The following is a 13,460-nucleotide window of genomic DNA, read 5'->3' as shown; positions in this document are numbered from 1 at the left end:
GAATTTTTATCCAGAGCAGCTCTCCAGCATCTCCAAGGGTGATGGCATCTCGCCAAGGCTTTGGAAGGGCTGCAGGAGCTGACACACAAAGATGAATGGTTGAGGCAAGCCCAGATGACACTTCCAAGTCAACTTTACAGAAAGAGTCAAATCCAAATATACCAGGTAGCTCCACGCTGGAGTTGCTGAGACGTTGCTTTGCTACCCTCCTGACAAATGTCAGAGAGTGTGACTTCAGACGTTTTAAAAACTTTTACTTTTCCTGAACTAGCAATAAACTTCCATTAAATTCATCCAAACAGAATTGTTATGAGCAGTAGAAAAAGCTATTAATGAGATCCATGATGTTGATGTTTTAATACTGCTATGAAAATTGCCATAATCATCAATATGATTTTTGCAACTTTACTAGCAGCATCCCTAAATTGCTCTTTCACAAGACAATGGCTTTTGTGGTGAAGCTGTCCCATCTTTACTCCATGCCACACCACTGCTAGTCCCATCAAGAGTTCCTTGTGCACTCATGGCTCCATATTCACTTTTGCCTGACAAAATTGTTAGCTGCCATTTAAAAGGGAGTTTCTACCCACCAGATGTCCCTGACCATATACTCTTGTCCCTTCTGTGCCAATATGAACATTTGTGCAGGATTTGTTGGGTTAGCAAGGTGAGAAATCTATAATTTTATGTAAATACATCCCAATTAACAGCTACAAGATCCGGTATAGCAGTTTTTAATGCTAAGGACTGTACTTTTGAGAGTGACTATGGTAAAGAAATTGTGAGGTGATGAGAGAAGCCAGTCATACTAGCTTGCCTGCATGCAGAAGCGCATGTGTGTGGATGCAAAAAGGGCAAGAGGGCAAAAGCTATATAATAGGAGCTTGAAAGTCAAATAGGCTTCAAAACAAAGTTGAGCCAATCAATGTCATAGAGAAAATGAAAGGGCTGCAAAAATGCAATTCACTCTACATTTATGCATCTGTTTTCCTGCCGGTGAAATTATACTATATTGGAGTTCTGTAAGAATCCTGAGTGGCAGCAATATATGCAACAATTATCATGTGTCTGCAGTGACTTGAACTGTAAACACAAAGTGACCATAGTGGTTGTGTTCTGAGAATAACAAGAACACCTCAGTGAAGAATCATCACAGTTCATCACTAGATGTGGGGGCTTAAGGCAGTGTCTGGTTTTCCATTAAGGGATCTCAATGAACAGTCTGTTCACAGGAAACATGCCAGAAAAGTCAAGGGAAGTAAAAACTAAGCAATTTGACTGAGATCCACAAGACATAGACATTTGACCCCTGGGGTCAAGTTATAATCCAAATGCTGGATTATAACACAGCAGTTAGAGGAGCTATAAAAAAGGGAACTCTTCCAAGTTTGCAGCACTTACAATCTTTGTTAAAACTTGTATTGCTCATGTACTTACTCAAAAGGCATTTTTCTAATATCATCATTCTTATGATTGATTAGATCTACCTTTGGCTTGCCATGATCCATGTCACGGCCATGTCATGATCCCATAGACAGCCTTGTGTTGATTAGCTGATTTGAAAGTACTGATCAGCAATTTAGGTAACATTCTCTATATTTTCAATGCTAGAGACTGACTTCAGCTGAGATCAGGATGTAATGAAGGGTACTGTCTCTTCATCTGCTGTTGAATAGTTGTAATTTTTTTTCATTTTTTTGGGTTGCTTTTATTTCATCTGTAAAATAGAACATATTCCAGAGACTTTTTGCCAGGAGGACATAGGCAGTCATTGCTCAAAGCAAAAGAGTAGCAGGTCTGGCATACATTATCATGGGTTACTTTTGCCCTGCTTCTACCTTTTTTTTTTTTTTTGGCAAAAATATTCCTCTTTGTTGCTATATTGTTATTGTAATGATGATGGTAAGAGTAATCTATATCACAGATCTCATCAGCATACTAATGAACATACATGAAGGAAGTTAAGATTTATACCTCAGCCACAGAGACACAGTGTCACTAAGGTGATGCAATTAGCCACAAGCAGACACTAATTCTCCTTGCTACACAATCTGAACCATTTGTTTCTTTATTTTAGGTGAAAATTGGGCCCTCACTGACTGATTGGCAGAGCCACGACCAATACTATTGATCTTGCTGGGAATGTGGCCACATAATTTAGACAACCACTCCCTTAGAGAAGTCCAGTATTCTGGAGTGTTCTGGAGCCAAATATATTTAGACTAAACTCTATTAGTTTTGCTGACACAGTATTTCCCTTGAAATGAATAGTTGGGATTTTTAGCAGGAGATGAACAGGAAGATTTAATGGGTTTGGTATGCATTAGAGTGCACAGTGTAGTGCTAGTGTTATCTTTTCAGTGAGTTATAACAAACAGGGGTTTTGCAGCTTCCTCAACCAGGTGGCTGATTCAGCCTAACATATATAATAGCCACTACTGCTGACTGTGAGGCATAACAATAAATCCTCAAGTGAGATAGCATGAGCTAACCAAAAACTTCAGCATTGAACATTCTTCTGGATTTTCAAGGGACACAGACAGGTTCCATTACATGACTACAGGTTGCTATCAGGGTGACTTTTGCTCAAATCGGTCAGAAAGCAATTTACCTTAATTGCAAAATGGGGTCAACACCGAGCTTTTGAAAAATTGAGGGAATGTGTTGATTTCATCTGGTGAAAAGTATCTACAATATTAACCTCTCAGAAAATAATTTCTTAAAAAATCCAGCTCTAATTTACTTAAAGAACATTTTACATGTGCTCCTACCTATCAGCTGACTTTTCTATCCAAACCATAGCACAAAAAGATAACAAAATACTGGAGTAAGCCAATGAATAACTTCCTGGCAGAGAGCTAGTGAAAAATATATGGCAGTGGTGGATTTTTTTTCAACCTAATTTACCTATGACAACACTCACAGCAAGGGTTATTCCCCCTTCTCTGTATTTAAGACAATGTTTCCTTTAGACCCTGCTCTGTCACTCCTCTTTTGCCACAGGGCAGGGAAATACCAGTTTCAGTTATGTCTTTGAGCCCAGTCAACATATTTATGCACTGGTGTTTTATTCTTACCTAACCATTCACACAGCAGATTCAGGTTACTACTACAAATATTTTTTGTCTTTGTCTTCAAAAATTACGTGTACCTCCAAGCATTTGTAAGTACAACAACATTTATTAGCTTGGGCTATGTGGACAGCAGGTGGCATTCCTCCGACCACAGACTCTTTGTTGTGCTTTGTTTGTGTCAAAGGCTAAACTATGCCTCTGACTGTAGAGCACCAAATGAGTGTTTTGTGAACATTTTCACCAGCTACATAGTGATAACAGTTGTCTAACAGTTTTGTTGTCTGGGGCAGGGGGGGAAAGCTCACAAAACTGAAACCCAACATAATAAGGAACTGACATAAAATTAAGAGAAAACACCACATACCTGACATTTCTTTACTGACACCTGTAATTTTGCTGCTATATTGAGCTTTGGTAAGGGGACTTACAGTGGAGTAAATTACACACACTGCACAAACTGTCTACCATTGATACACAGAAAGTGATAGCTGAAAGCAAAGTACCTTCTAGGAGTTACAGATCAATAACTCCCTATCGTTTCATCCCACAATGTACATCCAACTGACTTAACAGGATGTTTGCTAGCGGGCAAGCAGACTGCCAAGAATGTCATGCCAAACCCACCTTCATGACACATACAAGCCATGGCTGAGTTTTAGATGGTGACCTCATTGAACTCACATTTATATTTTTGTTTAAAAAAATCTCTTCTGAGGAAAAATCTACCCTGCAAATAATATTCATATCAGAAGAAGAGAGGATTTTTTCTTTTATAGCTTCATCTAATATTCCTAAAAGATGAAGGAAAGATAAGCTCTGGTCTCCTCATACAAACACTTTTTTCAGTTGCGGGAGGTTAAAAATGCTCTCTTGATTATTTCTTCTCATTTTTCCAGGAGAACACATGCATAGATAAACATATCCTGTTTCAAAACCTTATTGGTTCCTGTCAGCCCAATGTTTTACATTAGCTGGAAGCATTCTGGCTCATGAAACACATTCTTGAAAAAATGCACACCCATGAAGAAGCATCTGAAAACAGAATTGGTTGCTTCAAAAGAAAATGCATGTACTGACTGATAGAGGGAATTCTTTGTGGCTCCTGGTATGTTTGTGGTATAACTTGTTGGACAAGACTTGGCAATGGTCATGACTTATCTGACACTTGTCTTTTAGATGTTGGAATCTTTCTGACTTCAAGGCGTGCCTTCACGCTGTCAACTCATCCAGCGGGTTAACAGCATTTGAAATGTTGTTCAAGCTGCTAACAGCATCCAACTCATAGGTGGGAGGGGATCTTTCTAATAATAGGATTTTCTTGACATGCTTAACTATTAATTGCTTACATGTGTGATGACTGCAGGCTGTTTTATTTCGGAATTCTAGCATGGAGAAGGGAGATTCTGGCTTGTGGAAGTTTAGTCAGACGAACATCTTGAAGGAGATAACATCAATGGAATACAGTGGAGGAGAAAGAGAACTAAGGGAAACAAGGTGTCTAAAAAATACTTGAAAACCTGGTTGCTGACTAGCCAAGGGTGGAAACACAGGCTGTTCAGAAAACTGACCTTTTATGTAGAAGATTCATGTGAGGAAGTAAAAAAAAACCAAGCAAACAAAATTAAAGAGAAAAAACATCCTATCACTGTCACCATCATGCCAAAATTTCAGGAGGGGGTTCTAGTCATATAATTATGTATGGCCAGATTTCGTGAACAAAGATTTGGGAAGGGCTCTCCCCACATGGGTGTGCCCTTCCAGCCTGCGCAGTGGATTTTTTAGGTGAGGCACAGCGTGTGCAAAACTGGCCCCACCGTTTAAGTCCTGAGGTCCATTTGCCATGGCCGAGTGAGCTTGGACAGTGACAGGGAAGTCCTCGGGACTGTCACAGCACCCGGTACTAACCAGGGCTGACCCTGCTGAGCATCCAAGATGTGACGGGATGGGATGGCAGGGAGGCATTGAACTGCCAGGGGACGGTCCCACTGAGACTCGAATTCAGGTTCTTGGGATTCAGAGTCCAGAGTGCTCTTCTTTATACCACGGGACCACCCTAGTCACATAATTATTTCTTAAGATATATGACTCAAACTAAAAGAACAAAAACATTCGGAAGCTCAGTGCTCCAACTTGGGCATAAAGGCAAAGGCTACTTGATTCACTTGCAGTTCTTTTCAGGAAGGGTCTTCAGAAGGGCAATGTGAATTCCCCAAACTCCTGAAGTTAAGTTACTTCTTGAGTCTTTGTTTTTTGATCCGCACACCATCAGATAAATGGAAAAGACTTTCAGTTGCATGTGCAAGGTGCTGTTGTTTTCACAGCTAATACCATGGTGAGCCCCTTGTCTCCTTACATAACAGCTGTGTGCTGTTGGTTGTCTTCTTTCCACAGCATCTGACCTTTATCTGTGTGTCTGCTTTCTGCCCTTTGAAAATGAAACCCCTGCATTGCACCTCAGCAGTAACATGCTGTGGCTGCAGCACAAGAGCATGGCACCCCCATTCCTGCAGGTGCTTGGCCACACCAGCACTGCAGCACCACCACAGGGCCCTGCCCAGGCTGTCCAGGAGCGGAGCCGCTGCTGCCATGGAGTGGATCCCAGCAGGGCCCAGCTGGCAGAGCCACAGCTCCTCCACTCTGTGGCAAGAGGCAGCTCTGCTGCCTTATGGCTCTCCACAACCACCTGGAAGGAGAGTGTGGCCGGGTAGGAGGTGACCTCCATTCCCAGGCAACCAGTGATATGAGGACACAGCCTCAAGCTGTGCCAGGGGAAGGTTAGGTTGGACATTGGGAAGAATTTCTTCACAGAAAGGGTTATAAGACATTGGAATGGGCTGCCCAGGGAGGTGGTGGAGTCACCACCCCTGGAGGTGTCCAAGGAAAGGCTGGATGTGGCACTCAGGGCCATGCTCTAGTGGACATGGTGATGCTTGGTCATGGGTTGGAGTCGATGATCTCAGAGATCCTTTCCAAGCTAACTGATCCTGTGACTCTGTGCTCTAGAGCTGTGTGGAGATCTCAGAGGCTCACCTCTGTGCCGTAAATGCACAGCCAAAACAAGACACCTCCACATTTTGACACAATTTTACAGCTACTGCTGTTAGGTTATACATAGATATCCCACTTATTTTCCCTTTCTAGCTGTGCTAATAACTAAAGTATTTATTTCATTAAATAAATACAGCTATTCGGTCTCAGGAAGTGAACCCGGTCTCTCGTCATCAATCCCAAATCTGTCATTTATTCCCGAGTACCACCTGTCCCAGCCGGGGCCCTGCCCCACACCGGCCTGCGCTAGGCCGGAACCAAACCCTCGGGACGGCGTTTCCGCCGGATCCGGCCCGTGCCGGGCGCCGCGGCCGGAGCGGGCCGCAGCCATGGCCGAGACTGCTGCGCCGCCGCCGCCCGCCGCCCCCGCGCCGGGGCTCCCGGCAGCCCCCGGCGCCAATCCGCTGTCCCGCAAGCTCAACAAGATCCTGGAGACGCGCCTGGACAACGACAAGGTGGGCCGGGCGGTGACTGAGGGCCGTGGCGGGGGCCGGATGAGCCAGCGGGTGCGGCGGGCCCCGACAGGCTCCGCGGCGGGGGGCGAGTCCTGCCGTGGGTCAGTTCCGCTGCGGAGCAGCGCGCTGCCCCTGCAGCAGTGACTGCATAGCACAGCGGGGTTCGCTGCTCCAGCGACATGCCGCGCTCCTGTCCGAGCACCCCCGATCGTAGGGAGGTTTGTATCGCTTCCCTCGAAGGACGTTTCTTAAGCTTTTTGCTGTTTACATGTTTTCTGGCTGTGAACAGGTCATTCCTTTGCAGAAAGTAATCTTACTTATTAAAGCTACTCTAAAATAGCAGAGTTGTCTGTTAGAAGAAAAAAGCCTCAGCAGTTATGTCAGTTGTTTTCCACCTGATCCACAGCGTGTTTAGGTAGTTTTTCCCTCTAAAACCATTTGTTACATTTTTTATTTTTAATTAAGACCATGAACTTGGTATGGTTACAGACTGTTTAACCTGCTCCTTTGTAACTGTATGTAAAGTTAAGATCTTCTTTTTTATATTCTAGGAAATGCTGGAAGCACTCAAGGCTCTCTCAACGTTTTTTGTGGAAAATAGTTTGCGCACTCGAAGAAACTTGCGTGGAGACATTGAAAGACGAAGCTTGGCCATAAATGAAGAATTTGTGCACATATTCAAGCAAGTTAAAGAGGTAGCGTTTTTGCAGTGTGACTAGATATCTTGCAAGAGTACTGCTATGTAATTTAAATTAAAAAAAAATATTTTAAGATTGATTTTGACTGTCCAGGACAAATATACTTTTAGAGTAAAATTGTTTCATCCTTTGTTTCACTTGATGAAAATGTTGCACAAAAAGATCCTATGTTTCAAATAGATACAAGTCTCAAGTGAATGTGGATAGAGTAAAATTGTTTCATCCTTTGTTTCACTTGATGAAAATGTTGCACAAAAAGATCCTATGTTTCAAATAGATACAAGTCTCAAGTGAATGTGGATTTTCAGAGGTCATTCTCTGCGTTGACTAACAGGGAGCCTGGAGCCACTATGTGCCTTGTTATTTGGGCATCTAATTTTGGTGGGATGGAGCTGGGCCTGGACATGGCATTTCTGACTGAAAACCCAGTTACTGTTATTTGAACTTATTTAGGAACTTGAGAGTATAAACGAAGATGTGCAAGCGATGAGCAGCTGCTGTGAAGACATGTCCAGTCGTTTGAAGGTAATGTATAAATAGATGTGCTTTGTATATTTTTCTTCTCAGGTCTGACAACTTTCTTTTAAACAGACAGACAGTTATCTTTGAAGATGTACAACAACACCAAGATGTTTCCATAGTGTGCATATTAAGTCACTGTAGGATATTAATATGCCTCTTCTTACTTTTTCAGAAAATTGAGGAAGTAATTTAAATTTCTTCCAAATTGCAATTTAAAATGCAGTCATATGCTTACTTTGAGATTAGCAGTGTGATAGCCATTTGTGTGGGAGTGGAGAGAAAACATTCTATTAGACTGGATGTGTATGAAGTTAAAGGGCTAATTTGTGTATTTCTGTTTAAAATGCCTTTTGCAGTGACTGCATCTGCTGTTACATGTTCATAAAATGCCTCAAGTGTATTCATAAGAAAGTATCTTGTAATTCAAAGAGGGAGACAAAATCTGGTGTGCATCTTCAGTTAATTGGTTCTATTTCATAATATTGTCTCAAAATGCTGATACACAACAAAACCAATTCTGTTCACTTTAGTCCTGAATCCTTAGTATTCTAGGTGGGAAGGAATTCTGTGTTTTACAATGTGTTACTAAATCTGGGTTGGTTTTAGTGTATAAGTTCAATATTCAATGCAGTGATGAGTATAAAAGGTTATAGATGCGGAAGTGTAGATGTTTTGCCAAACCAAATCTGTTCTGAATATAGCACATAAGTTATAGTATGTGAATGAGAATCCTTCCCTAAAAAACCCTGTGTAAACAGTTGTTTTCCTCTCCCTGTATGTGTATTCATATTAGATGTCCTCCTACTGAGACAAATAGGTTTCATAGTTGTTATCAAGATACAAGCATTTGTATGAACTTGTACTGATCTTAAGGCATCATTTTAAAAAAATGGGACAGTACAGTGTAGCCAACTGCAGTACTTAATTTCCAGTTTTAGAAGGAAGTGGGTAATGCACCTCAGAGGTCTCAGATCTCTTTGAACACTGTTAATGTGGATGTATTCCCTGGTGCAGTTCAGGAACTATTAGACTAAATTCTTAGATGTGGAAATGAGTCAAGTGTCCATGCAGATTTTTACTCTTTTCTGTCTTTAGATCATGAAGTGTAACTATGGTCTCTGATTTTTTTTTTCCCAGAGCAGAGCCACCCTGCAGAGATTTCTTTTTCTGTTAAAGTCAGTAGGTAGTTTTGTTCTGTGCCCCACAGGAGGTTTCCACTAGAGCCCTGTAGAATTCATAATGTCTCTTGATTCAGTCCATGTTTTCCTTGTCTGTATAAATGAACTAGCACTCAGTTGTGAAATACTCTGGTACTTTATCTGTAATAGCGCACAAAGACTTGCAGGTGTGTACTCAAGCTGGAAAAGAAGACAAAAAGGAACTAAGAGAGCAAATAGAAGATATAAAGAGGAGGATTTTTGGCATATAAGGCAGAAAAGTGTGCTAAGAGAAGCAGAACAAATATAATACATGAAAGGGAATATATTTGGATAAGCCAAAAATCTTTTTACCTTTGTTGTTTTGTAACTTTATAATACCATTTGATCCAAATAACCATATCCTGTCAGATCTGATTTTGATAAATGCAATGGCTGAAAGGGAGAGAAGGATGCAAGTGCCGAAATGGAATGGAGTTGAAGGATAATGAAAGTTTTAGTTAATATACTGAGGTGGGGAGGAAGAGAGAAGTATTTGTGTTTTGCATATACAAGAAACATCAAATACCAACTTTCTGATTTTTCTGGCATATCTGACTCATTTCTGACAGTTACCTTATTTGGTTAGATGTAAGCTCTTATATTTTATACATAAAATAATAAGAATATCTGGCACATATTTGAATGCATGTCAATATAAATTGGCTTCCTGATACCTCTAGCTAGATCAACAAAAACCACTTTTTTTTCCTTTCTACTGTCCTGCTGTCAATATTATTCCTGATTATTAGTACTTATGTCCAGAAAGTACTGGAAAGGAAGCAAATTTTTTTGTGTGCTTTAAAATGTACAGCTCTGAAGGAAGTGGTGAAAGAAACCAGTCTGTAATTAGTACATTCCCATACTGGATAGCTCAGGTCTAGTTTTTTATTGTAATAGTAATTTTTATTTGTTAAGCTGAAGCATTGAAAATCAAAATTACAAAAAAAGTTTTAAATTGTGAATTTATTAAACCTCCTAAATATTATTTATATAAGATATAAGAAGCTTAAAGATATCTTAAATTATTTTGGAACTACTGATTTAGTAAATGGTCTTGAGTTTTTATGAAATTTGCATGTTAGTCCATAGTAGTTTCCTTTAGAAAATTTTCTGTGCATATACTTTCGTTAGCCCTCTCAGGGATTTTGAGACTGGCATCTTCATTTTGGCAAACACTGTAATTTGGACCTAACACAGTATTGAAATTATTCACACAGAATATCTTTACAGCCATTTTCATCTCTTCATTTGCAATATTACTCTATACTGAATTCATTTTGATTTCAGGAAGTTTTTTAGCTACATCATCTCATTGTTCTGTCTAAGGGATCACTGGTGCAATCCTGTGGGAAGCCAACAATTCTGAATGTCTTTTATCTTTTTGCTGGGCAGTAGGTTTTAGAACTCTTTAACTTCATTTGCAGCAATTCCTTTAGTCATGCAGCTGCTGTCTGATAAAGAATTGTTTCTGCCTGGATTCTCTTGATTGTCATTACTGAATATTTAGGACTGTAATGAACTTCACAAGTGTGTTGCTCTTAGAATTATAGAATCATTTAGGTTGGAAAACTTTTCTAAGATCGTTGAGTCCAGTCATTAACAAAGCACTGCCAAGTCCAGCAGTAAACCATCGCCCGAAGTGCCACATCTCTGTGTCTTTTAAGTACATCCAGGTATGGTGACTCAACCATATCCCTGGGCAGCCTATTCCAATGCCTGACCACATTTTCATTGAAGACATTTTTCCTAATAATTTTTCTTGGTTTTGCAGCTCTGTAAGCTGCTTGGACAGTAGAGCTAAGCTTGTTTAGACAGCAGAGCTCTATTCATCATCTTGTCTGAAAAGTCTGGATGGGCTCTGCTACTGGACAGTTTAGTATTCAGAGAAATTCTTTTCATTTTTCATTTCATAACAGCAAACAATTTACAGTTAATGGACAAACAAAATAATCAGAACTATTTCTAACATAATGTTTTTGGAATAAATATAAATTTAAAATAAACTGTTTGACTAGAAATGTCTATAAACATGAAAATATATGGATAAGGATAACAATTTATTTTTTTCCTGCCTTGAAATAGAGTTAATGAATACTTGTTTCAAGAAGGCTTTTTGTTTCAAAGACTACAGTTTCAAAAGTATTACATGTTTTAAAGATGGTGTAATACATTTGATATGTTTATGTTTTTCACGTGATTAATAATTCTAATTGTATTCTAGGCAGCAAAGGAACAAACCCAGGATTTGATTGTAAAAACCACAAAACTCCAGGCAGAAAAGTATGTATACCACCTCATTTATTTGATGGAATTTTCTTCTAGGTGTGATCCTGCCGATTGTGGTTTGGGGTAATGACTTTGGGGGTTTTATTAACACTGTGTTTATAGCTCTTTTGGAATAAAAATATTGCACTCTTAGTTCATTGCTAGAGGATCCAAAAGGTAAGAATGTTTGCAATTGCACGTTTCAATGAAAATTGGCCTTTTAGGGGAAAGAATCAGTTACTGTTTTACAGCATGCTAAATATGAAGGTGCTTTACCTGTGTCAGTTGATAGTGTAAATGATATTGTGTTGTAGCAGATAACGGTCTGGCTCAATGTCTCACTGGTTTGACATGCTTCTTCTTGTTAATGCTTCATATCCAGTGGAAATCACTCACTTGTTGAGGGACCGTATGAAGGAATGCAAAGTTTGATTCTAACCTGCTCTGCCACATTTAAAGCTAACTGTAAAATACAGAAGTGCTGTTTAATGAGCCTAACACAGACCACTTTCTCCTTTGTTTCTCCAACCTCCTGTGGAAGAAAAGATTTGTCTTTTGCTCTTTTCCATATTTTTATTCATGGGAAGGGGATAATGGCTTATGACAGATTCAAGTAGTCTTTATTGTTTTTAAGGCTAGGATATCTGGTTTTACAGCTTTAGGTTTTCTCAGTGTAGAAGAATGAATCTCCTTGCTTTATGAGCCACCTTCTGAAAATTCTATACAGTTCACTGGAGGCTAGAAATAATTGTTTCCTGTAGTAAGTTTCTAGTAGAAATTACGGTTTTGAATAGCTCTTGGTGAACTTTCAAAATCAGTAGAAACATATCATGGACTTCGGTAGGAAGTAGTTTATGTCCCTTAGAAATCTGAATGTGAAGTTGGAATCTAATTTGTACACATTTTAAAAGCTGAATGTAGATTAACTGTGTAAAATGCAGTGCTGGTTCATATAAAGTGAAGGATTTGGTAAAGGCACAATTTAAGTGAGCCGAAGTGAACTCTTAGAATTTGTCTTTTTGAATATGAGTATGTAAAGTAATAGGACAGAGAAGTGGTCATATATTTTATAGTCTCAAGAAAAGGAATTGTGCTTTGATACCTTGTTCTGAAGCAGAATGGAAGATACCAAGACCAATCCCAAGTGGTGTATGTCTAATTGGCCTTAAATTCCATTAATGTAGATTATGTAGACTGTACATCAACACTTCCACAATATAGTCCTTACTCGCACAATAGTTTTCTTAAAAGACTTTGTGCTAATTCCTTTAAAAGGCAGAATATCCCCCTAGTGTGAAGAGGAAAAAAAAAGTTGAAGAAGTAGCCTGTCTTTCTAAGGGTCTCTGTGACCTCAGTGTGCACATGTAGGAATAAATATATCATGAAGTACCTATGAGCAGAAGCCAAAAAGTACCTGTGATTCTACAGTCTGATGGTTCTGGAAGTTTCATAGTGCCATATATTAGCAAAGTTAACAATTTTTTCTGCCTAAACTTACCAGAAAATTAGTTAAAAGCTACAGTGTGAAGGCAGTTTTGTTCCACTTGGGACATTTTTATCACCTTTATTTTAACTTGTGAAATTACTGTTTTTTGTGATGCCTCCCTCTGGTTCACATCAGGCATGGGAAGAGGCATCTGCTACCAGATGTGTGGGGTTTCTTGAAGAGCTGAAATCTTGCCTACAGTCAGAAAAAAATAACGGGTCTTAAATTGCTGATTCCTTCAACTTGATAGGTGACATTTTTTAAGCCAACGAAGGAGTACAAGGTGGCACTGGAAGGGTATGGCTTCTCTGTCTTCTGAGGGTTGTCCTAAAATGCTGTCTGATTGAAATGCAGAGATGAAAGCTGGTCCTGTTCTATTACAGTCTTCTATTATGCTTAGCATTTACTTGATTCACTTTAGCTGATCATGTTCTTATAGGTGAAACATGTTAGGATTTTATTCAATGTTCTAAAACTGAAGAGGGACTGTGAACCATCAGATGTGTTTCATGCATTTACAGGAATTAGGGATTTAGATTTTTCTACTTCTGCTGTATGTGTAAAGGAATGCTTACCTCACTGGCTCTGTGCAGGTACTTGGTGTTTTATACTGAGTAGCTTTGGCATTGTATTGTCATCTATATAATTAGATACAGCTGGAGATGACTTTTGGTTTCCAAAGCTTCTTACTTGAACTCTTTGTTGGTCATCCT

General features: G+C 39.6%; 1 protein-coding gene across 3 annotated transcripts in view; it reads left to right on the top strand.

The window, feature by feature from the left end:
- Window positions 1-6,416: 6,416 nt before the first annotated feature.
- Window positions 6,417-13,460, top strand: part of COG6 (component of oligomeric golgi complex 6) — a 53,466-nt gene continuing 46,422 nt past the window's right edge. For 2 of the 3 annotated variants that reach the window (XM_071552217.1, XM_071552208.1), the window contains exons 1-4: window positions 6,417-6,577; window positions 7,129-7,272; window positions 7,729-7,800; window positions 11,218-11,276. In XM_071552217.1, coding sequence (XP_071408318.1) covers window positions 6,452-6,577; window positions 7,129-7,272; window positions 7,729-7,800; window positions 11,218-11,276 — 401 coding nt within the window. In that variant the 5' untranslated portion in view covers window positions 6,417-6,451. Of the gene's footprint in view, window positions 6,578-6,669; window positions 6,796-7,128; window positions 7,273-7,728; window positions 7,801-11,217; window positions 11,277-13,460 lie in introns of those variants that run through there. The other variant, XM_071552227.1, reaches the window with a different exon arrangement.

Source organism: Pithys albifrons, chromosome 1 (genome assembly GCF_047495875.1).
Source record: "Pithys albifrons albifrons isolate INPA30051 chromosome 1, PitAlb_v1, whole genome shotgun sequence".
Lineage (NCBI taxonomy): Eukaryota > Metazoa > Chordata > Aves > Passeriformes > Thamnophilidae > Pithys > Pithys albifrons.
The sequence above is the reverse complement of the archived record's forward strand: the minus strand, read 5'-3'. Positions and strand labels throughout refer to the sequence as shown.